Here is a 23,585-nt window from a genome sequence, read left to right on the forward strand (position 1 = left end):
AGGTCGTCCCTCTATCACTCCATTATTTGTCAGTAACCCCGGTCGGATTGCAATCTGGGCTGATGTGCTGCAAGGATGACGCGCCATTCAAATAACAACCACGTGCTGTCAGGGTCAGAAAGGGACACGGGCATACTGCTAATGTCAGGGACAGTCATTCATCCAGCAGTCAAAAGGACATGTCTGGAAGCTATGCGTAACATCAAGCTAGGATACACCGTGTGACTGGTCTACACGTTCACACCAGTAGGTCAGGGCTAAAATTGCAACACGTATTTAAGGGACTAAAGTTGCTACGAACGCAAAACGCTAGCCACAGCAGCGACGATGATAACGTTGTGAACCTTAGATAAGCGCCCTATCAGACATGCAGGTAGTTATGCTAGCGCAATGTCTCTCGGTTGTCAACGGGCCTATCGAGATATCACGAGGACAATTCGCTGGACTGCATTAGCAACGATGGAAAAGGGGCGAGGCGGAGCATCCCCTGCCACCTGCACATTTCCGCAACTATTCAATTTGCCTTTACCCCCACAACAGACCGATCGTGGACAAAATAGTTGGGAGAGTGCTAGGCCAGGTTTACGACGACCGCACTAAGGGAAACCCCCATTCCATTCAATGGTCGGGAATTCAAATCAGTCGCGACCTAGACCGACTCCACCTGCAGTGCAAAAAATACCCAATGATAGTGAAGGTCCAGTTCCCTATACCTACGAAGTCACTGAGCATTTTGGGAGATGCAGATATACCACTTTGACGAGCGCCTAGTCCGTGTTATCGGTATCCAAGTTAGCCAAAAGGGAAGACCGGAAAGTATTTGCGTGCAACAGAACAAGCTCACTAATCTCTTGAGGGCGATTGATAACCCCTCTGAAGTAATACAGCAGAGAAATCCCCATAGAGCCTTAACGGGGCGGGATAACAGGCGTTCATGTTACGCATGCAGTAAGCCTCATAGCCACTCCGAAGGATCACAACAGGCGCACTCCACGTATCCACAAATGATATGTGCTTCATATGACAACCGGAAAAGGCTTGGAAGTCTGCCGCTTCGGGAAATTTTGAGCATCGCAGCTTATTGGTCAAGACGACAACACAATCACGGAAAATGACGTCGGATTATTGCCCACCAATCGGTGACTGACAGAGGGGCTGCGATAAATATAGGCTTGTAATGGTGGTGATTTGTCATTCCGCGACTGTCACTCCAGACTTGCAGGCGACTTAACCTATTCGTAGCATGTGAAAGAATTGTCCTATTTGACATGAAAGTCTGGTCTAGCTCTAAGTTGGCGCATGTTTATTTGCATACTAGCTTCAGCCTTTGTCGGGCGGAGGAAGCACTGACATAGGCTAAACGTAGACGTTCCATATAGATCCCATTATTGTGCTGGAGTCGATGAGACTCGCTCTACTGACCAAATTGATGACGAAAGGAGGGTTACTTGCCGAAGCAAACTAGCTACCAAATTCCATATACCTGAGATGTGAATACCGTAGCGCAGCCCACTGTGTTATATTTTGGTTTGTACTTGTCTAAAAGCCCGAAAAGCCTATCCTTAAATATATTACCTTGTTTCATTCCATGATCAGGCAGAAGCGCCTCAAGACTCATTTAGATATATATCAAACAAACACTGCCATATGTGATGTTCGATGTCGGTAGCGGATTATGTACGTCCAGTTTATATATTTCTATTCGCCCCGATAAGACTAAGTCATAACATCTTGACAAGTAGAAGGGGACCTATGCCTTTCAGATTTCGAAAACAATCTTGCTTTGATATCGCAAAGTTTTACAGTATACCTAAACTAACATGCGCTAAGGAGACAGCAGAAGAATGATAGCCAAGAGAATTTGAGGCCTGTCGCCTCCCGAAGTGGCTTTAGCTCACAGTATGAAGTTCAGGATGGGACGCATGTTGGAGATAATGCGACACAAGATGCCAGCAAGACCCTTACCTGGTTGTTGGGACCAGCTGAGTCTGAGTAATATATGGCAAAGATCACGATACCAGCTCTCGGACTATATATATAAGCCGGAACTCAATACATGCAACCATACAAGTCGACTACCTTACGTCCCACCTTTCAGAAGCCTGAAAGACACATCCCCTAGACCATTCATTACCCACGGAGTTTTCCTCGCACCCAGCTTTGTGAATGACGGCGCCAAACCAATCGATCATGCAGCAGATCCCTCTACGCATGGGGTCTACGGTGACAAGAATATATGCGGACAGTATTCTCTTTCTCCGAAGAAGCAAATCGATAGGATTTGCTTATCATACCGGTATCCCCAGACTTTCCAGATGACTACCCAAATGTAACCATGACAGCGAACCAAGCACGGCCCAATTCAATCGACAGCCATGATATCTGCACAAAGAAAGGATTATGCTTTCGGGTAATATCGAGAATACGGCGCCAAGATCATCACTCTGATACCAGCGGCCGGACTTAGTGGCCGGATTTAACGAGCAAATCCCAGGATCCGTAGTATACAGGGATATTTGAATATCGCACACTGACCATCGTCGGACTCCGTTCTTTGTTCCGAGATGCAGAGTTTCGCTGCTCGGTCTGCGTGAGAATACGAGCGACTCCTTTGTCCCCTACAAATTGCGAGGACTCGTGCGCCACCACCTTGCAGCAACAACTCCCAGCAACACCAGAATTAAACCAAGCCAGACGATCTCAACCACAATGTCTAAGATCCTAGTGGTAGTGGGCGCCACCGGCCAACAAGGCAGCTCCGTCGTTGATGCTATCATCTCCGACCCCAAATTAAGCCAGGAGTATACCATCCGCGGCACAACTCGCGACCCCAACAGCCCAAAAGCACAAGACCTAGCATCCAAAGGCATTGAAATCGTCGCAGCCAGCTTCGATGACCCCGAATCACTCCAACGCGCCTTCACCGGCGCACACGTCGTATTCGCAAATACCCCAACAATCTACGACGGCCGCACCTACGAGCACGAAGTCACGCACGGCCGCGCCCTAATCGACGCCGCGGTCGCAGTGGGCGTGCCCTACTACATCTACTCCACTCTGCCCAGCATTTCAAAGATCTCCCAAGGATGGCTAAAAAACGGCGGCCATTTCGACGGCAAAGAAGAAGTCGAACAGTACATCCGTACGCAACCAATCCGAAGCGCCTTTGTCGCGCCGGGCTCATTCATGTCGAATTTCCATGAGACCATGGCTCCGCGACGCATGGAAAATGGTGAATACGCTTTGCTTCTGCCTGTTCCACCTCATGTGAAGCTGCCGTTGATAGATACAGATGATGATCTGGGGAAGTGGGTAGCAGCTATTCTGGCGGATTTCGATCAGTATGAGGGAAAGGTGCTTTGCTGTGCTACCGCAATGTATAGTTTTGAGGAGATAGTGGAGACTATGAGCCGCGTATCGGGGAAGACGGTAGTGTATCGTGAGGTGCCGGAGGAGATTTGGAAGGGGTTTTTACCGGAGATGATGAGGGATCATATTGTGGATATGTTTACGCTTTTCAGGGTCTTTGGGTATTATGGGGATGGGACGGAGGAGAAGGTCAAGTGGTCGGCGGAGCAGGCGAGGGGGGAGTTGACAACTTTGGAGGCATATTTGAGGAAATATCCACTTAAGCTTGAGTAGGTGGATTAGCAATACATGAGTGGAGAATGGAATGGCGGACTGGAGCTGCTGGGACGACTATGGCGTCTCTTACGGAATCGATTCTTCATATATATTTGTCTGTCTTAGAAAATCAGTAACACGAGGCCAACCCTCACGAAAACAGCATGAAAACTAAAACAGTATGCTAAACGCAACCGTAGGTACACCCCCAACCAGCGCCATGCATCTAATCATGACCATTCATAATGGTAAACCCAATCTCAATAATCGAATCCCAACTCCCCTCCGGTCTATGAATCCCCAGAACCTTCAGTCTCTTATCCGCCAAAGCAATCACACCCTCCCAATCCTCCCTACTCCTCTCCTGCGTATTAAGCATCTGCAACATGGTGACATCGACATTTCTGTCCAAGTCAGCACACTCCCCTTAGGAAATCCTTGAAGGATGAGGATCCTACTCACCGCATATACCTCTCCTGCACCCGATTCACAACCCCCGGACGAACCGTCACCACCTCAACCAACAAAATCCGACTACTACTCTTCATAGCAGGGACCAAATTCCGCAGAATCCGCGCCGCATTCTCATCAGACCAATTATGACAGACATGGCGAAGAAGGAACACATCGCCGGCCACAGTCTGCGGGGCGAAGAAATCATGCGCCTGAAAGGATACCCTTTCACTCAAATGAGGGGGTAGTGCCGCACGCCCTTCATCAACGGTATGTTTGTAGTCCTGCACCACGAAGGACAGGTCCCCGTATGCGTTCGCGAGAGCAATGCTCAGGAAGCCGGAGGATCCTCCTACCTACAAATATCCCAGTCATCATTGATGGTCGAAAGTAAAGAGGTATGAGGAAGAGGTGACTTACGTCCACAACAACCCCCCTCCCCAACTTCCCCCAATCAAACCTCCCAACTACAAATCCCAAATCATGTCCTCCATCCATACCCACCGCCTCCATCGCACCCTGAAACCGTCTCTGCTTATCAGGCCTTTTCTCAAAGAACTCAAACACGCTCTCACCACCACCGATAGCCAAACTAAACGCACTATCTTCCGCTCTCCCTCCCTCTATCCCACTCCGACTACATCTCTTTAACGCCTTTGCAAGCTTCGCACTAGCTGGAAACACCTCCTCCACTGAATGCCCAAACCAATCATAAAATGGCGCATTCATCACAAGAGCGGCTGAAGAAGCCGTATGCGCGACACGGTCTGGTTCCGGTTCGTGGAAGATATCATTGAGGAACGATTGGCGGAGGAGGAGTCGAAGGGTTCGTTCTGGGAGATTAGTTTGGGAGGATAATGTGGCGTAGCTGATGCTGGACTTCAAGGGGATTAGGGTAGGGATGTAAAAGTGGTAGAGGACTTGTTGGACTGCTAGGTCGATTGTCTATCGTTTATATCATGTTGTCAGTAGGGTTAGTGTGGGTTGGATAGGACATAGCATACACTCCAGCATAGTTCGCGGACGACCTGCGCTGGCCCGAGAGCGTAGTTGCGCAGAGTCTGGGTGTCTTCAAGAATGGCTATGCGGGCTGATTCCACGGCCGGGTCATTGTTCGGGTTGGGGAAGTCGGGGGATCCGGTGGGAGCTGTGGATGGGTATGGCAGGTTGTGTGACTGGAGATGGGCATCGAGGAGCTGGGCGTTTGCGGTGATTCGAGCTGCGAGGTCGGTGAGAGACATTTTTCTTCTAACTGATGATGATTCTCAGTGGAAGATGATGTAGTATGAGAGATTTAAATGCAAGTCATCGGAAATAAACAGCTACCGGCTTTATACTCGAATAGCTCGTTACACAGCGCAGGGCAGAATTGGCATCCATGGCAGGGCTTGCCGCGCTCTCGGCATCCGAAGGAACTTACAAGATTGGATCAATGTCCCTGCCAATACGCAAGGACGTCCCGCTTCATTGGCGGTCTTTGTGCCATCAGCCCATGCCAAGTCAGCGACAGGGGGAAAACCAGCTTAACGTATGCAGTGTGACAAAGAGAGGTTTGATTCAGAAGGTCACCAGATATCATGACAACAGCGAGGGTATTCCGTCAGCATTATCCATGCCTATCTACTCCTATGAGATTCAAGGTTGGGATTCCTACAGCAAGGCCCGGCAAAGAAACCCCTCAAACGCTTCCATATGCTCCCCCGGATCCATCATCGAGAAGTGATTTACCTCGCTCAGGACCTCGATATGGAGGTTCTCTCTTCCCAACAGCGATGCCCACCCATCCCCACTAAAGTCGGTCCGGTTCTCAATCAACCAGATCATCTCACGCGGATCATCTGGCCGGCGCTCCGGCCGAGGGCTACTAGCATCCTTGCAGATTCCGTCGCGTGCGTACACTATATGAGTCTCGATGGACGCTCCAAGTGGTTGGATCCGATATGCGTCCAGCAACCGGATAAAGGCATTGAAGTGTGGGATCAACCAACTAGGTGGCGGCTTGCCACTGGTCCCGAAGAGCCCGATGCTTTGGAAAAAGTCGTACATTCTCTTTGGGGGATTCTCCATACCGATTGGGTTAGGTGAGTCGATAAGAATAAGCTTGGCCGTTGTCTGACCGTCTTGCGCAAGCTGGCGGGCAGCTTCGTACGCGCAAATTCCTCCGGCGGACCAACCGCCCAAGTAGTATGGACCGTTCGGCTGACGTCGACGTACTTCCAAAAGGTACTTTGCTGTCAGCTCCTCGAGGCTGACTGTCATCTGCTCCGGTGTCTTCATCCATGGGCAGTTCAACCCATACGCAGCTGTGTCGTTGCCAAGATTCGGAAGAGCGGAGTAGGATGTGGCTGACCCGGATCCATCGGGAAAGAGGAATAGTATCTTTCTGGCTTTCTTGGGCTTACCCCAAAGCAAGATCGAAGTGGCTTGTGGACCAACAGATGGATGGAAAGCGGGCTTAGGAAGCACTAAATGCTGTGGGGAAGTCTTCGGGTTCACTTCAAGACCAAGTGCCTTTCCGACCTCTTCCAGGTTCTCCTTCTCCATTAATATATTAGAAGGCAGGGTTATGTCGTATGTCTCTGATATGGTGCTCACAATGGTAAGAGCGAGTAATGAGTCCACGCCGATGTCAGTGAACGCCGTGGTCGGTGTCAGCTCATCGGTTGATACACCCGCTTCCTGGGCGATCGTTGTCCGAAGAATCTCGAATACAGACACATCCGACTCGTGCTCTGAAGTTGCAACCGTCTCGTAGCTTGATGTGTCATCCTCGGTGCTCCCTTCCAAGGAGGACGTGAGCTGAGAAGAGTCATCTTCCACCCCAAAGAAACCGATCAGATCCTTAGGGGTGGGATAGTCTGCGAACAACGAAGATGGAACATCAACATCCAGCTCCTCTTGAATACGACCGCAGATGGTCAGCGATAGCAACGAGTCAATCCCGTAGTTGGTAAACTCTTCATTAGCCCCCAAGTCTGATGGATGGACGCCCGCTTCCTTGGCAATGATGGCCATTACGCGCGCTGCGATCCCGCCCGACGAACCTACCGGCTCCTTGGGCTTTGGAGTTGGACCTATTGGTACAGATGGAGGACCAGCTTTTCGGCACACCGGTTGTTTATTGACCGGCGCTGTTGTGGGCTGCGCTTCCTGATTCCTGTCTGCGAGGCGCGACTGCGTCTTAGGCGGCAGTAGTCGGTCGAGAAGTCGTCGAGGGACCCCTTGGAACTACACACATTAGCTATTTACACCATCTTAAATTTAGAGTATGTGGTTACCTACTCGGATCCCTTGGTACACTGCCACTACAGTCTCACCCTCGAAGATGTATGTGTCACCCACGTAGGTTGTCCCCGTCTCCAGCTGCATTCGGTTATACACTTGGTACTGCTTGCCTTTGTCAAACCGCACGGCGCATCGCATACGCTCCCAACCATGGTTAATGAAAACCTGCTCTTTGGAAGGAGTAGCATCGCTGGCGTTCATAATGAATCCAGCAATATGCCCAAGACTGTCTATCCAGCACGGATTGAACACGAAGCCGTTTTCGTCGATCTGGAAGGACACCTTGGCAGTGGCTTCATGATTGTCACAGTCTAAAACAACCTCTTGCATCCCTTGGTAGCTGGTCTCATATTGCACGAGAGTGGCAAACAACTGGTATGCCAGACGTCGCTTGAGTTTGTGCGCGTCGCCTTCTTCCGCACTGCGATGCAGGGAGGCAATTCGACTCCGTACCAAATGTGCGTGACGTTTCCATTCAGTCAGCCATGTCTGAACCTGCTCGGTGATGTGCACCACATATGCAGCGTGCTCAACGGTTTTTTTACCATTGCCGTTGACACTATACAATCGGAACAAAATGTCATTTATTCTCCAGTCTGCTGATGCAGACACATGGAAGACTTGCGATTCAGTGTCTGGTCGAGAAGTCAATGGGTTTTGCACCTGCATGTCAGCGACATCTAGTCCAACTGTATCGGTGTATTTTCCAATTGCCTTCAGCATGTGCTTCGAGATAGTTATACCAATGTCGGCATAGAGTGACTGGGCCATGTCAGCATATAACAACATAACGCTACGTGGTTACCTACAGATGGACATAGCATCGCGCCATTAACAACATGACCTGCCAATATTGGCGCCAGCCTTGCGTCGTGAATATCTGACTCAGCCAAAAGGGTAGATGTTTCTGGGCCGTCATTCTGCTCGAGAACTCTCTGGACAGATGGAGAAAGATACTGGAGAATGCGCGGAAACTCCATATGCGGCGACACTGCTTGCTGTCCCGCAGGAATCAATCCTTCACCTTTCAAGAGACAAAAGTTGTTCCTGTATTGTATCCAATAATTCTTCAGATCCCAATCATACCGCGGCAGTTGGAGGACCTCGCGAGCACCAACAATTCCGCGATGATACTCGACCCACTGGATGTCAATACCATGGGAGTAAAGGACTTCCAGGCTTGCCGATAGTACACTCCAGGAATCTGAGCCTTTCCGGAGCGATGCAATTGCAACGCTTTTTGCACCCAGTATGCCCTTTACCATGCTTGAGCAGGCCGGGTGCGAGCCGATGTCCACCCATATGGTTTTCTCGTTGACTAGACCAGTCTTCTCTGCTGCTTCAACAGCACCCTGGAAGTTGACTGGCTCACGACATGCATTTTTCAAGTAGCAAGCTCCAAACATATTTGGCTCGCCAGTTAGAATGACCCTGCTCAGAAGAGGTGAGATGTATGGAATTGATGGAACGCAGTACTGAACACCCGCAGCTATCGCCATGAAGTCATCTAGAATCGGATCCACTTGTGCGGAGTGAAAGGCATATGGTATATCAAGCTGGACACTTTCAATGCCACGAGACGTGAGCCAGTCCTTCAACTGCATTAACTCTTTGATCGATCCGCTCACAACATTACTAAAAGGTTGGTTCAGGCAAGCCAGAGCGCACCCTGTGTTCTGTAGCTCGCCCTGGATACAATCTACCGACCCCTTCACCGCCAGCATAGCATGGGTCCGTGGGGTGGTCTTCTCCGCTAGCAAGGTAGCCCGAGCGCCCACCAAATATATTACACTCGACGCTGTAAGAACACCCGAAGCATACAGTGCAGGGTACTCGCCGAGGCTGTGGCCAATAGTTGCCGATGGAATCACCCCTAGAGACTTCCAGTAGTTGTATAGCGCCATCTGAATGCAGACCAAGGCGAGGTGGGCTACCGTGGGCGATGCTTCCTGATGGTTGATCATGGAACCATCAATAAGAGGCAAGAAGCTTGGAAAGCCCATTTGGCTTGCGATCCCATTGAATCGCGTGACGTCCGCCCTGAACGAGGGTACGGTGTCGTAGAACTGTTTGCCCATACCGACATAGAGGGTGCCCTGTCCGGTGAACGTCATAACAATGTTTGGCAGCTTTCCCGGTGGAGGAACTGGCCTGTGGCTCTCCAGGCCTGGCAAGATTTCTTGCATCCGGTGTAGAAATTCCCCTGTATCAGAGCCGGACACTATGACCCGATAGCTATGGTGGATACGTCGGGCAGTGGTGGTATAGGATAAAGACGACAAGGATACACCCGGGTGTTGCTCCAAATATGCTATTAGGGAACTGATATTTCCCTTGAGAGCTTTGATGGTTTTCGCTGTCACTGTCACTACGTGCTTGGAGCGAGGATCCGCACCCAACTTGCTCTCTCGGATCGGCGCATCCTCGAGGAGCATGGCGGTATTACCTCCTGCTGCGCTGAAGTTATTCAAGAACACTGTTCGCTTGGATTGCGGCATCTGTTCACGGAGCCAAGGCGTAGGTTTGAATGGAATATGCACGTTGCGCTGTTTTAGGTCAGTTGGGTAGGTATGGTTTATCCGGGTCTTGATGCCACAGTGCGGTGGGATCATATCATTTCGCATCATCAGTAGCACTTTTATCAAAGATGAAACTCCGGAAGCAGACTCGGCATGGCCCATATTAGCTTTTGCTGTACCCAAGTACAGAGCGTTCTGCCTGCGCATATGAGGCGCAAATACAGACAACACCGACTTCATCTCTGTGGCATCCCCGGCCTGGGTTCCAGTGCCGTGCATTTCGATGTAACCCACGTCTTGGGGGTTGACTCCAGCATATCGCATGATCCGATTGAACACGGTTGCCTGGTCGCCTTCAAAAGGTCGGGTAATGGAGTCTGTTCGACCACAGTGGTTGGTGTATGCACCACGGATGACTCCAAATATGGGATCGTTATCCTCTAGAGCATCCTCTAGGCGTTTGAGAATAACGGTACCGACGGCGTCTGAGCGACAGTATCCGTCGGCTTCATCATCGAAAGCATTGCAATTGCCTGTGTCATCAGCTTGAATGCTCACATAAAAATTAACCAAACCAACCTTTAGCCGTCAGAAAGTGGCCCCTATCCAGTCCACAGAAGTTATCAGGGTTCGTCAACACATTCACGCCTCCAGCCAGGGCTGTATCGCATTCACCTCGCCATAGGTAGGCACACGCTGTTTGAATAGCCGCGCAGCTGGATGAGCATGCCGTGTCGATACTCAGGCTGGGGCCACAAAACCGGAAGAAATAACTGTGCTGTCAGCACACTAGTACTTCAGTCATCAATCGAGAAAACATACCTGATCCTTCCGGGAATGAAGGCACGATTTCCTCCCGGGATAAAGTATGTGTCAACATTTTGCCCGCTATTGACCTCGCGCCAGTCATCACTCGTCACCCCATAAAACACCCCGATGCGATCTCCTTGGGTGGACGGTGTCGCATTTGGCACCAGCCCCGCCATCTCCATTGCCTCATATGCCGTAGTGATGGCCAATCGCTGTGCCGGATCTGCATTCTCGGCCTCCCGGGGAGACATATTGAAAAAGCGAGCATCGAACACCCCAGGCTCCTTGATAAAGCAGCCATACTTGACGCGACTGGTGTTTTTGGTCTTGCCAGTGGGATCATAGTGGGCCTTCCAGTCGAACCGATCCTCGGGAATGGTGCGATGTACATCTCGACCCGCCAGAAGCATCTCCCAGAATTCTTCATTGGAGCCAGATTCTGGGAAGCGTCCAGAGAACCCAATAATAGCAATGCTTGATTGAGAAAATTTGCCAGTTGGGCTCGAGAGAGCAGGTGATACAGCGACATCTCCTATGGATTGCACGATTTTGACTCCAAGAAATGCTTCTTGCAATAAAACTGAGCTGATGAGCGATCCGCTTCGCGATGAGACTTGGTTGATCACGCATTCTGTAAACTGGCCCTGCTTTAACTCCTGAGAAAGAGATGCAGTAATGCAATTCCACTGGAGAGGCTCACAGAGGGCTTCCTGGACTGCTCGATGCAGCAGACTGCGCAGGTCAGACGCTACAACAACTTCGCCAGAGACGGCGCAAATAACTTTGGTCCGTTGCGTGTACTTCAGCAGTGAGAAGTCGTGGAAGTCGCCCACAATAATCTCTGCATCGTCCTTCCGGAAGAGATGCGACGCGTGGTACGGCAGCTCAATAGGAAGTAACGAGTGCTTCCAGGCACATGATAGAAGGAACTGGCCCAGAAGGCGTGGGGGCCCACTAATCGAAACATTCGTTCGACTGACTGAGCTGAGGTATAGACGAGCTACAGGAGGCAACCCCTGTGACTGTCAGCTTCTGATTTCCTTGGTTGTGGATTTGACACACTTTCTCAACGTTGAAGCACCGGATTGCATTTGCTGCTTCTGGCTCAGAGGCCCCTACAATAGCGGACCATGATTTCTGTGGTCCATCTATAGTAAGTTCTAGGTCATTTCGCAGGATCAGCGATCGCAACGCTGTACGGAACGCAACGGTGACGGCTTCAACCGCAGCAGGGACAAGCTCTGCTAAGGTTTGGGCAGTTGCAACTGCTGCAGCAGCAAATGCCCCCGTGCAAGCCCCAATCAGGAAGGTACTTTCTGGTGCAGGGTATGTCCTTCCTGCTTGTCCATAATGCCTACATGAAGTTCAGAATCATGCATTGATGAGCATGTGGAAACAGACCTCAACGGCTCACCTAATAAATTGGCCAAGCTCCGTCGCACATAGCAGGGGCAACTTTAATGCTGGAGCCGCATGGCAGTTTTCGTGCTGGGCCAGCAGGTCAATGAGGGTAGTGAAGTAAGGGAACCATTCTTGCTGATGCAAGGGGAGATTCCCGACATGTCGACGCAACTGGTACCCAACGCGATCAAAGAAGTCGGTGAGAACTGCATTGTCCTTCACGTGCAGCAACGAGTGTAGCGTCGACTCGAATGCCACCGTTTGGTCACCGAAAATGAATACTTCGGCGACTGTCTCCATCTTGCTCATGGCTGAAGTGTCGGTTTTTGTGCTCGATTCTTCCAGCATTGTCCTAACGACCATGTTCATAAGATTGAAATATTATTTCTATCAGAAGGTGTGAGATTCTCCTTTCCATGAGCTGACAGACATCTGGAGGAGCAATGTATTCATAATGTTCGAAAGGCTGTTCATTTGGATTTAGGAAGTTGGTATCCTAGCATAACACGAGGCGACAGGGGTTTATTCCCGAGTACTGCTGACCCGCAAGATAATAGTGACCTAGAAAAGTCTATACCCTGGCAGTTAATGCCAACTAACGATCGAATGATGTCCGAACATGTACTTTCAGCTCGGTCTTGGCCCACGACCTTTACTTGAGGGGCGTCGCTGACGCCGCAGATACGGGTCGATTCTCGGAGAGTTCTGGAGAAAGGCGAACCTAGCGCGCATTCCCGTTATGCCATGGCTACACTTAGAGCGGTTGGATAATGCTGATGTACAAGTGTTGTACAGATGGAGAATCATGCAATAAACATGTTCCATAGCTGCATTGTCACACTTATTTGATCAGTCGCCACATGCAACATATGATGTAGGGACAAGCACGAGGATCACGATATTATACTTTCTTGGGCAGACTATTATACTATCACTATAGGTGGTAGGAGTTCAAGAAGAGATTCAAAAAAACCAATACTTGATATTCCATCTTGTCTACAGCCAACCACAGTCTACATCAGAGGACTCCAGCTGCCCGATTTTAAATATTGGCTGTAGCACTTTGCTTGACCATTCGCCACTATCACTCTTCATGAGATGCCTCTAGACTATCTTCCCATCAACAATATGGCACTCCACCCAGCCAGTCACAAACTGGGTTCTGTTAGAGTCGGCAAAATTCTCATGATCGGGGAAAATGACTTCCTTGTAGTAGGGGTCATTCCGAGCGCGGACATAATCCTCCACATCACGAAAGATAATCTGGGCCAAGCAGTCGCAATCAGAGGTATGGCCCTCTGGAAGGTTTCCAAAGATACGCTTCATCATCTCTTTTGTCTCGGACGTGTTGTGCGTCTAGCAGCGTCAGCAACTTCTCGCACTCATATTTTCTTAGCCAACCTACCAGAGTGTATCTGACAATACCCATCTTCACGAGATGGTTTCTCACCAAAATAGCATGGTGATCACTTAGATAACGATGATACTCATCCTCAGGCATACCTGGCTTGCGGTAGCCGTAAATTGTCAAAGCGTAGAGGCGCTCAGAGGCCATCATTAAACACAGTATCGATGAATTGCGGTAGGAGGAATGGCACAAAGCGTTGGAGTTACATTTCAGCAAACGTGAGCATCTCCAACTTAAGGGCATTCCACAAAGAGTCGGAAGATAACATTCGGTCTCCGAGGCAATTCCACATGCTTCCGCGGAGCACAAGACACGACATGTGGAGCTGGAGAAGTTAAGTTTCGGTATCCGGAACGCTTAGTGACTCCGATGCGGAATACACAGTTCGGGGAATACAGATGCCATGATGTCGGAATCTCCGTCAGATGATCGGATCTCGTACAGATCTGTCCGACTTCTTTCCGCCACTGAGATTGACCAGAATAATCCCTGTCAATTAGCCTTAACAGCACCAGACTGAGGGATGTCTTCACATAGAAAGGCTGTCAGCCTTACGGGCTAGCTCGGGTATCACGACACATGCCCTGTGGGTGCCCAGGTTCACATATCTGGGAATGGCGCACGTGGCTGTGCTGATATATCCCCGTCCTTTGTGTTGTCGAATGTTACCATCGGAGGCGTCATACCATGGCTATTATATTTTGCTTTTCTAAAGTAATCAAGTCGGTTAGATAGCAGTGCGAACAAGTTCTGGGCGACTGGGTTTTGGCCCTAAGCAGGTCATGTACATAGACGCAGCCGACTAACGCTTACTTCGGATGCTCATACCTATAATAGGGTTTGATTCAGAAAGTCTACTGTATGTCTGCTAAATTTGTAGTGTGCTTAGCAATGTCAGCTCAGTGTGGTACTCCGCAATTGCATGATATGGATATGTAACGACTGCGCCATTATGTCGTACTAGATCCAATAGTGCTCCAATATCAAGCCAGGATTTTGCAGCACGACGTGAACAGCATCATTATCAATCGTAGTACTGATATCTCATAGCTCGCACAACAGATGCATGTGCATCCCTTACCACACTCAATTAGCTACAATATCCTTTGGTTGCATCTTCTCATGTCCATCGACAGACCCACGATCGTGCCCACTCATAGGCCGGAACCCTTGTCGGAAAACAGGACTTTCACGGACTTGTTCCCAATCATGCAGCATATACCCGTTTTCTACTGAGCACTTGACTTCTTCGTGACCGCGGGGAATCATCTCTGCTTCGTACGCAGTGATTGCCTCCTGCAGAGTAGCAGTCCCAGACACTACCTTCTGAATGCCAGCCAAAAGATGAGATGTATCACATATGCAGTGATTAAGACCCTGTCCTCTGTCTAACCATCCGAAGCATACCATCATTAGTACATCACTATGTTCAGTTACTGTAGGGTTAACTTACACGGCGGCATCGGATGCGCCGCATCCCCAACCAACGTCAATCTTCCCTGTCGATTATCCCAAGGCTGAGTAACCCAGTAGCTGATATCAGCTTTATGGACCTGCGTATCATCCGGGATCCAAGTAAACGAGGACCGAGCTGGCTCAGCGAGACTCTGGGCTTTCTCGCGGATCATGTCTAGTCTTTCGCGGTAAGTTGCAGGTTGACCGTGGTCCATGAACCAGGCCATAGCCAAATGAAATATCCAAGATTCAGGGTGATCGGGACCATCAGGCATGCTCGAGACTACACAATCAGTAACCGACCCAAAGTGACGTAAACAAGATATGGATACCTACTAGATTGGAATGCATGATACGACCTATCACTCAAAGCCAGATAACTCGTCGGAAAACGCTGCCTCACATATCTAGCTTTCTCGGCATCGTTGTAGGAAACGGTCATGTTAGTATGAAAAATAGGAAAGCGGCTAACGGCCGCCTTTTCGGCCGAACCCATGGCAAACTCACGGACCTTCGAGCGAGGCCCATCCGCGCCGATGAGGATAGTTCCAGCAACCATGGAACCATCATCAAACAATGCAACTACTCCTTTATGGCTTTCAGTGAACGCCACATCGATCAGATTCTTTCCATACTGGACGTCAATTCCCTTGCTACACAGATCCCGCATCTTACTGCGCGGAACCCGCAGTCCTTTAGCATACGGCACACCGGCAATCAAGTGACCAGTTTCTCCGTGGATGATGGGATAGTTTCCGCCCGCGTTCAGGGCAACGTCTGGGTTGCACGAGACGGATTCCATGTGCGCAAAACGGTCGGCGGGGAGAAGGTCGCGCAGACGGTCGAGAGACCAGTGAATAGCCATCGTCCATTCATTGCTGCGATAGTTCATGGACACTTCCTTTTCGAAGATGGAGTAGCGGATGCCGGCCTGCGGCACGTTAGACGGTTACTGTTACTCAGGGAGGGGTATTTGGCGAAATCATGGCGGCGTGGGGGTCAAGTTTACCTTCTTGAGAGATTGTGCGAGGATAAGGCCGGTGATACCTGCGCCGATTATAAGGACATGTGTGTCCTCTGAGCTGGGGACGGTCATGTTGGATGTGAGTCTGTGTGCAGTGGTTCGATGGTTCAGTGATGAATGTGGCAGAGGGGAAGGAGCGGGGTGGTATAGGAGTACCACCAGGCAAGGGTTTATTATTGTATCTCAGCTAGGTTTGGGTATTATCACCTGATTCAGCCACATGCCATAGTACATGCTTTCTGCTTGTGCATCGAAAGTAACAACATTTGCTGTATACGGGAACTTGCTGGCGATATACCAGCCAGGGTTACTGTACGACGGAGGCCATGACCATCCATACTTCAGCAAGCCGACAAACTGCATACTGACGCGGCATTGTCCCTTGTTACGAAATGACCGATGACTGAGTGTTTTCTTTTCCAGTGATCTAGATATACTTTTGGCTTCGAATATGGGATAAAATAAAGTTTCTCTGAAATGGACATTCTATTCGTCAGTCCAACATATCGCTTGTCCTCATGACTTGTTTCAGAGAGCAATATGCAGTAAAAGCACATAAGGTTAATTGCCGTTAAGTTAGCTTGATTAGCTAGTGGTGTTCGTGAAGTAGTCCCTCCTGTATTTGCCTGTTTTCTCGTATGTCCGATATAGTAACAGTCTAGATCTTTGGAGGCGTCACCCCCTTGCGCCTGAGCTCATACTTTGATAGGCGCCCCACTCGCATTACATGGCCTGATGGCGGTTTAAATTGCAATGCTGACTAGTCATCAGGTCTCACAGAGTCTCGGGGTCCGATTGCACAGCTGACTACATCCACTTCGGGACTTGCTTTTGCTGGAAGAGGGGACGAACTCCACGAGTTACTCAATTGGGCTGTTTCAGAATCTCGCCGATACACATGTCTTTCTAGCTCTCAATACACTAACACCATGTCTCCAAACATTCAGAGGAATGGCATTGACTCAGGTTGTCAGTTCATGTCCTATGTTTGGTCTTAGTGGTGCAGCTGCCCTTACATCGGTAAGTCTTCGAGCTCGAGGCGGCTTGTACTAACGTCAACAGCTGCTCGCATGCATCATTCTCTACATATGCTACAATGTGTTTGTTCATCCACTAAGACGGTATCCGGGCCCCTGGCTATGGGCTGCCACGCGGCTACCATGGTGCTGGTACCAGGCTCAAGGCCGGCTAAACCAGAAGCTGCTCGAATTGCATCTACGATACGGCCACATCGTGCGAGTAGCTCCGAATGAACTATCTTATAACTCAGAGGAAGCATGGAGAGCTATTTACGGGCCGCGATCGGATGAGATGGGCAAAGATCCGGTCTTTTCGCTGCGAACGCCAACTGGCGTACAAAGTATACTTCCAGTTCAAGGACTGCCTCGGTCGAAACTGACAGAGAACAGATATCCTGACGGCAGACAGACAGACACATACGAGACAGCGCCGGCTTCTATCGCATGCTTTTTCCGAAAAAGCATTACGTGAGCAAGAAGGCATCATCCAGGGTTATGTAGACCAGCTCATGAGACAACTAGCCGCTCGAGCAAACGATGGCCCGCAGAACATGGTAGACTGGTTCGCCTTCATTGGTATGTTATCAGCTGTCTGATCTTAATTCAACGATTCTCAGATCAATAGCATATGATCTCATTCGAGACCTTTCCTTCGGCGAAAGGTTCCATTGCCTGAACACCGCGGAATACGATCCCTTCGTGAGATCTATCCGTGCAATCTCCAAAGAACTGACTTTCATCCAAATGTTCGCCTACTACAATCTACTGCCTTTTCGACAGCTATTCATGCCCAAGTCCATTGCGGGTGCACGGGCACAGAATATGCAGCGGGTTATTGAAACCGTCAATCGTCGCGTAGCTCGAAACACCGACCGCAAGGACTTTCTGCACTACATCCTCGCTGCGATGGAGACGGGAAAAGGGATGTTACAGGCAGAGATGAATGTCAATGCTTTTTCCTTCAGCATAGCTGGGTCAGAGTCGTCGGCGACAGCATTAAGCGCGTTCACATACTACATTCTATCGCATATGAGTGTGTACGACCGACTCATCGCTGAGATCCGTGGCGCGTTCGAGAAGTACGAGCAGATAGATATCTCTTCTGTCACCCAGCTGCCATATCTAAACGCCGTTCTGCAGGAGACGCTGCGTATCTACCCTCCTGTGGCTGTGACTCTACCCAGAGTTGTCCCAGCCAACGGCGCAGTTATTGACAATAAATTTGTACCCGCTGGAGTGACGGTGGGAATCAATCACTTTGCATGTTACCACGACCCACGCAACTTCTACCGTCCACAGGAGTTCCTACCTGAGCGGTGGTTGCCAGAATGTCAGGAGAAGGAGCCTTTTTCCATTGATCGCCCGAAATGCTGTCAACCTTTTTCTTTTGGGCCAAGAAACTGCCTTGGTAAGAATCTAGCGTGGGCAGAAATGCGACTAATTGCGGCGAAACTGCTGTTTCTATTTGATATGGAGCTGGTTGGGACAGGAAAGGGTTGGGCTGATGGGCAGAAGGTCTTTGGGTTCTGGGTGAAACCGCCGTTGCTAGTGAGATTGGTACCGAGGGCTGGCCAACGATGATGTGTGAGACAAAAATCATATCGCAGATGAAGCCCGGGGGGTAAAGATGAGATAAGATGAAAATGTTTGGTCCCGTAGTTCTCTCTGCAGCTGCTAATGCCACTTAAATCCCTTGCCTCGCAGCTCACGCCAACCACAGATTATCGTTAGTGGAATTCCAACGCTAATCCGCGGTAACTTAAACGCCAATTTACATGCCGGGTTCGCTAAACGGTCTGCATTCCATCCCTTAATAACAACATATGCGTACACTTAGGCCACCCGTGATGACCTCTCCACGCAAACTTATCAATCCTATTGCTATTCACCCCTTTTCTCTTCGGCCAAGAAATCCACGAACTTCTCCCCCTCAGTCTCAGTCTCAGCCACAGCTACACTCTCATTCCCCATCCCCTCTATCTCCAAACTTTCCACCTCCTCCTTACTTACCGGCACAGTCGCAAACCTTCTCAACGCGGCCTTGTTGATTTCCGGCGTAAGCACCGTCCCCTCGCCGATCAAGTACTCAAGGTACTCGAAGTACCTCACGAAGAATCCCGGTGTAGCTGTGTTCATAAAGACAGCTTCTTCGTCGAAAGGGTTACTGAATCTATGAGGCAGACGAATAGGGACGATGATTAGGTCGCCGGCTTTGGCATCAACGTCGGCACGGCCAGGACTGTGGAAGCGAACAGTTCCTTTCTGCATGCCGTACACTATCAGCAGACGTCTCTTCTCAGAAAGGGATAATATCATGGTAGAGAGATAATCACCGTAACATAAAACCCCTCATCATGCATCTCATGGAAATGGAACACGGGACCCTCGCTGTGGGGCGGAAGGAGACTCTCGATTGCAGCGAGACGATATTGAGTGTGCGTCCCGTCTTCCATAACGCGGTAGAGGTCTTTCCTCGTTAGTATGACATCTGAGCACAGGTAAGGGAGTATGCAGGAAAGCGGTAGTACATTGTCCCAGTCGACGCCATGGCGTCCTTTCCGGCTGGTAGTGATGGATGGATAGATTCTTTGTGTAGGATAAGTCGACGCGGTCCATGGTCTTGGTTGTTACAGGGAAGCTAGCTAGGTTATCTCTACGGGAAGTAGCATTGGTAGTAGGAGGTATATAATCGCTCAGTTGAGTGAGTCGGAACCCGACGAAGAGTACACTGGCTTGACGCTGGGTTTCCATGACAGTTCGGGAGCTGACATAGTTTGCTTTCCGGCTGGTTGTGAAACATCGTTTTGCAAAACAACGGACCAGATTGTTATTTGTACGTTGAGGTCGGTGGTTATCGGCATAAGTATTGGCGGATGCTGCGATTGAGCAAGCGGTGGCCTAGGAGTGGTCTTCCCAGGATCAACCTTGAGTGTGTGCGAAGCGGCTCTTGGCCATCAGGCCATGTCGAGGTGATCAGTTGGGGAAGAGAAATAGCCTCGCTGTACCAGCTGTTACAAGCTGTGCCTCGTTTGACAGCTGAGTTGAGAACTGTGAAATTAAGAGTGAGCCCATCCATAGTATGTGCTATGTGTTCCTTCTTGTGACCTACACGATCATAATGCCAATCTACCACCCAATGTAGATATTTTCTATCATATATGCTAATTTCATCACCATCATCATCATCACCATCATTCATCGACAAAGCTAATCTCCCATAGCCCCTTATAGACATGCGAACTTCTCCCAAGTGTAGACTCCACCCGTACACTCGGGGCAGCTTGCTTGAACACCCCTACCCACTCCTCCTGTGTCCTCTGCTTCACGTTATGCATACTCATAGTCGTAATATCCCTCCGTCGATACGCAATCTCCTCATGTAGTGGGAATTGCCCTGACACGGGAGACACGCCATCGGTAACCAAGATACGGGTAGATGCGCCCACTCCTTGTTTAATAGCTCTCATCAATCTCACAACATCTGTATCAGACCAATTCCACAACAAGTTCCTAATAACGTATAGCCATACCGTATGCGTATCGCACGTGGGGGGTGAATCGAAAACTGACTTGCAATGACTGAAGGATATTCGTTCCCGACAAGAAGATGGAACTTGTGCGCTGCCGCGGTCGAGAAAGTCTTGAGAGTCGGAGCGGACTTCGAATGAGAGTTCTGGGTGTTTCTGTACGAGGGAGACAGAGGCGAAGCCATAGCGACCTCCGATCTCGACGATCTTGGTCTTGGTGGTGGGCGTGTGCTGTTGGATATAGCCCTCGATTAGGGAATCCGCAGGATCAAGGGCTAGCATATCCGATGTGTTCAGTAAATCTCTATGCACGGACATAAGCACAAAAGGCACTCACCGCGCGAGACTCCCCTCATAGCACGACGAAAACGCTCTCCCTTGTCAGGATGGCAAGCGTGCCAGTTGTACATCTCCATGCCAAATCTATTCCATTAGCACCAACCTATCACACATTTCGATGGTGTATATTCACCCCTCTTTAAACGCCGATACACCATCGACATACCCATTCGGCTTCCTCGCCAGAGCATCCGCTAAATGCGCACTTGCAATGCGTGTCTCGAATAATCTACGCCATAAGCGTTCATACTCCCTATCTCGCAGGTAATACGTACTGGAACTCCAAACACGCCCTTGAATCGCTGTCTTTGACCAGTTCTTCCGATACCGCAGTCAGCGTATAAACACCCTTTTCGGGCTCATCAACGATGCGCCGACACCGAAGTAGCCCAAGGATCCGAACTAGCTTGTCTGCTGGGATACCAGATTGAGATTCGAGGTCTTCAATAGAAGCGCGCCCCGAACTCGCTATATACTCGAGGAGCTGCGAGTGGAGGAATGCATATAGCGCCCCGTGGTCCCAGTGCGAGGCGACGAACTCATGTAGGAACTCTTGTGGCCCCTGAATAAGAACAGTTAGTTCCTCTAGCAAACCGATAGCTGTAGATCGTGTAGCTTCTATCTCAGAATTAGACCAGAATGAACTTCTGGTGTCTGCGGAGAGTGACGGAGGGGGAATATCAGCTTCATTGCACGTTTGTTCGAGGTGGGTGCAGAGGGCAAGGATCTGTGTAGCTAATTCTCGAATAGTTGAAGTCATTTTTCCGGCTGTTAAATTAGCTTTCTGAAAGCACTTTATCCTAGTCTATGCCAAGGAGGGGTTGTTGTCGTTATAAATGATCCTACTGTGTATACGAGCGAGTACATTCCGATGCGGCGTCCGGAGTCCGAGCAAATTACATCTGTCAGCACACAGCTACCCGATAGCTGCCATGAACACATTGGCAATATTACGATAAAGGCAAAACTCAACCGTTCAATTGATTATCCCAAGTGACACCATCTCTCTTGACCCTCAAAGCGGAAATACTAACATCTCACCTCCCCCTTGAATCCCTACATCAAAAGAACGACTCTACCAACCCCTCAACCCTGTCATAAAACTCCCCCTTATCAACTCCCCTCAACGCCCTCCTCACAATAAGCGAAACCTCATCCCTACCCACACCCAACTCCTCCAAGGACCTAACCCCCAACCCCAAAGTCTCGACCAACGCCACAATCCTGTCCCCGACAACCCTTGCGTCGACTTCATCATCACCCGTCCGCACGCCCCCTACCGCCCTCACCAACCTTGCAATCTCCCTCCCCTTCCCCTCACCCACCATAAACCCGACCACTTTCCCAAGCGTAACACAACTCGTAATCCCATGCGGAATCCCATACGGACTCCCCAGCGCATATCCCAGCGAATGTGATAATCCCATCCCAGCGCCCAGATCCTCACCTTTAAGTCCCGAACTAGCAAATGAAGCTAGCATTAGCCTAACAGTTGTGGCGTCGTCGCTCATATCACCGTCTTTCTTCGCCTTGGGCAAGCACTCGAACAATTCCCTCACTGCGTATATAGCAAGGATCTTCCACGGCACTTCACTGGCAGTAGGATGATACATCGCCTCGACGGCATGATCTAGGGCTCTGATTCCCGTGCTGAGCCAGAGATCCATCGGGGTGTACTTTGTATACACCGGGTCGTAGAAAATAGCATGTACTGCCATCTTGGCATCTCGGATGCCGGTTTTGGTTCCATCGGGTTGCGTGGTGCTTCCGGCGGGTGTGGTTTCAGCGGCGCTGAGGGTCGTGGGGATGGCGAGGTGGGTTAGGGTTATATTGGTGGCTTGATGGAATTTTAGGGCAAGGATTTTAGCGGCGTCAATGGGGGAGCCGCCGCCTAGAGATATGAGGGTGTCGGTTGTTGGGTCTTCGGCGTGGAGGGTTACTATAATGTTGATGGCATCGTCTATGATGTGGGAGGGAGTGTGTTGGGCGATGGAGGAGATGGTGGCTGCGTGGTGGGTGGATAAGAGGGTTTGGAGGCGCTGGACGAGTGGAGTTCGGGTAGCTAGCGTCGTGCCGGTGATGATGATGGCTTTGGATGTAGATTTTGGGAGGGTATCGAGGAGGTGTTGGGAGACGCAGTCGGGGCCGTAGTAGAGGTGCTGGAGGTGAGGATTAGGTTGCCAGTGGCCGGAGAAGGGGTGAGGTTGAGACATAATGGTGGTGAATTCTGCAGATGGAGTTCTAAATTGTGTGCGTATTCTGCTCGGATCTCGAATCAAGACACGGCCAAGTGAGCTGAAACTTATGGCTGTCTATTAAGGGCAGATGAGTCCCCTAATCCTCTTGAATTATGCTAACGCTGGGAGAAATGGAAGGTCAGCAATAATCGATACGCTGTGACATTCGTCAAGGTTCTGAGGCTTTCACAGTCTTATATACTATTTTACTAGTAGAATTCTCTTCCTCTTTATAGATGTCCTCACGATGGGGCAATGAGTGGCTCTGCCAGCGATGCATTGCCTCCTCATAACTTATGGAAAACACAGCCAGGGTTCGCCGGATTTCGGGTACCGAGGTGTGCCCCGGACCCCGGAGACACAGTGTAACAGACACCACAAGATTCCCTATGATGGAAGAAGGAAGGTTGAGAGAAACTTAGGACAACTATGTGATGGTAATGTCTAATAGGGCCAAGTGCCAAGTGCCAACTGATCTTGGTGA

General features: G+C 50.0%; 11 protein-coding genes across 11 annotated transcripts; 2 read left to right on the forward strand and 9 right to left on the reverse strand.

The window, feature by feature from the left end:
- Positions 1 to 2,709: 2,709 nt before the first annotated feature.
- AKAW2_50913S (NmrA/HSCARG family protein) lies at positions 2,710 to 3,642 on the forward strand (the record flags this gene model as incomplete). Its single annotated transcript, XM_041690784.1, has 1 exon — positions 2,710 to 3,642. The coding sequence occupies one exon, from the start codon at positions 2,710 to 2,712 to the stop codon at positions 3,640 to 3,642; it is 933 nt and encodes a 310-aa protein (XP_041544334.1).
- Positions 3,643 to 4,082: 440 nt separating this feature from the next.
- AKAW2_50914A (uncharacterized protein) lies at positions 4,083 to 4,806 on the reverse strand (the record flags this gene model as incomplete). The annotated part of the gene is made up of 2 exons (XM_041690785.1): positions 4,083 to 4,433; positions 4,498 to 4,806. The coding sequence occupies 2 exons, from the start codon at positions 4,804 to 4,806 to the stop codon at positions 4,083 to 4,085; spliced, it is 660 nt and encodes a 219-aa protein (XP_041544335.1).
- Positions 4,807 to 5,051: 245 nt separating this feature from the next.
- AKAW2_50915A (uncharacterized protein) lies at positions 5,052 to 5,318 on the reverse strand (the record flags this gene model as incomplete). The annotated part of the gene is made up of 1 exon (XM_041690786.1): positions 5,052 to 5,318. One exon carries the CDS (start codon positions 5,316 to 5,318, stop codon positions 5,052 to 5,054), a length of 267 nt encoding a protein of 88 aa, XP_041544336.1.
- A 409-nt stretch (positions 5,319 to 5,727) lies between these two features.
- On the reverse strand, positions 5,728 to 12,440 carry AKAW2_50916A (type I polyketide synthase; the record flags this gene model as incomplete). The annotated part of the gene is made up of 7 exons (XM_041690787.1): positions 5,728 to 7,305; positions 7,360 to 8,124; positions 8,172 to 10,414; positions 10,461 to 10,654; positions 10,704 to 11,707; positions 11,754 to 12,045; positions 12,106 to 12,440. 7 exons carry the CDS (start codon positions 12,438 to 12,440, stop codon positions 5,728 to 5,730), a joined length of 6,411 nt encoding a protein of 2,136 aa, XP_041544337.1.
- Positions 12,441 to 13,196: 756 nt separating this feature from the next.
- Positions 13,197 to 13,650, reverse strand: AKAW2_50917A (EthD domain-containing protein; the record flags this gene model as incomplete). The annotated part of the gene is made up of 2 exons (XM_041690788.1): positions 13,197 to 13,448; positions 13,498 to 13,650. The coding sequence occupies 2 exons, from the start codon at positions 13,648 to 13,650 to the stop codon at positions 13,197 to 13,199; spliced, it is 405 nt and encodes a 134-aa protein (XP_041544338.1).
- A 936-nt stretch (positions 13,651 to 14,586) lies between these two features.
- AKAW2_50918A (FAD-dependent oxidoreductase) lies at positions 14,587 to 16,051 on the reverse strand (the record flags this gene model as incomplete). Its single annotated transcript, XM_041690789.1, has 4 exons — positions 14,587 to 14,888; positions 14,954 to 15,238; positions 15,292 to 15,886; positions 15,965 to 16,051. 4 exons carry the CDS (start codon positions 16,049 to 16,051, stop codon positions 14,587 to 14,589), a joined length of 1,269 nt encoding a protein of 422 aa, XP_041544339.1.
- An 879-nt stretch (positions 16,052 to 16,930) lies between these two features.
- AKAW2_50919S (cytochrome P450) lies at positions 16,931 to 18,579 on the forward strand (the record flags this gene model as incomplete). Its single annotated transcript, XM_041690791.1, has 4 exons — positions 16,931 to 16,999; positions 17,042 to 17,339; positions 17,389 to 17,574; positions 17,624 to 18,579. 4 exons carry the CDS (start codon positions 16,931 to 16,933, stop codon positions 18,577 to 18,579), a joined length of 1,509 nt encoding a protein of 502 aa, XP_041544340.1.
- Positions 18,580 to 18,879: 300 nt separating this feature from the next.
- On the reverse strand, positions 18,880 to 19,314 carry AKAW2_50920A (uncharacterized protein; the record flags this gene model as incomplete). The annotated part of the gene is made up of 1 exon (XM_041690792.1): positions 18,880 to 19,314. The coding sequence occupies one exon, from the start codon at positions 19,312 to 19,314 to the stop codon at positions 18,880 to 18,882; it is 435 nt and encodes a 144-aa protein (XP_041544341.1).
- Positions 19,315 to 20,189: 875 nt separating this feature from the next.
- On the reverse strand, positions 20,190 to 20,807 carry AKAW2_50921A (uncharacterized protein; the record flags this gene model as incomplete). The annotated part of the gene is made up of 1 exon (XM_041690793.1): positions 20,190 to 20,807. The coding sequence occupies one exon, from the start codon at positions 20,805 to 20,807 to the stop codon at positions 20,190 to 20,192; it is 618 nt and encodes a 205-aa protein (XP_041544342.1).
- Positions 20,808 to 21,117: 310 nt separating this feature from the next.
- AKAW2_50922A (uncharacterized protein) lies at positions 21,118 to 21,624 on the reverse strand (the record flags this gene model as incomplete). Its single annotated transcript, XM_041690794.1, has 1 exon — positions 21,118 to 21,624. The coding sequence occupies one exon, from the start codon at positions 21,622 to 21,624 to the stop codon at positions 21,118 to 21,120; it is 507 nt and encodes a 168-aa protein (XP_041544343.1).
- Positions 21,625 to 21,925: 301 nt separating this feature from the next.
- AKAW2_50923A (iron-containing alcohol dehydrogenase) lies at positions 21,926 to 23,077 on the reverse strand (the record flags this gene model as incomplete). The annotated part of the gene is made up of 1 exon (XM_041690795.1): positions 21,926 to 23,077. The coding sequence occupies one exon, from the start codon at positions 23,075 to 23,077 to the stop codon at positions 21,926 to 21,928; it is 1,152 nt and encodes a 383-aa protein (XP_041544344.1).
- Between the last annotated feature and the right edge of the window lie 508 nt (positions 23,078 to 23,585).

The sequence above is a fragment of the Aspergillus luchuensis genome, chromosome 5 (assembly GCF_016861625.1).
Source record: "Aspergillus luchuensis IFO 4308 DNA, chromosome 5, nearly complete sequence".
Lineage (NCBI taxonomy): Eukaryota > Fungi > Ascomycota > Eurotiomycetes > Eurotiales > Aspergillaceae > Aspergillus > Aspergillus luchuensis.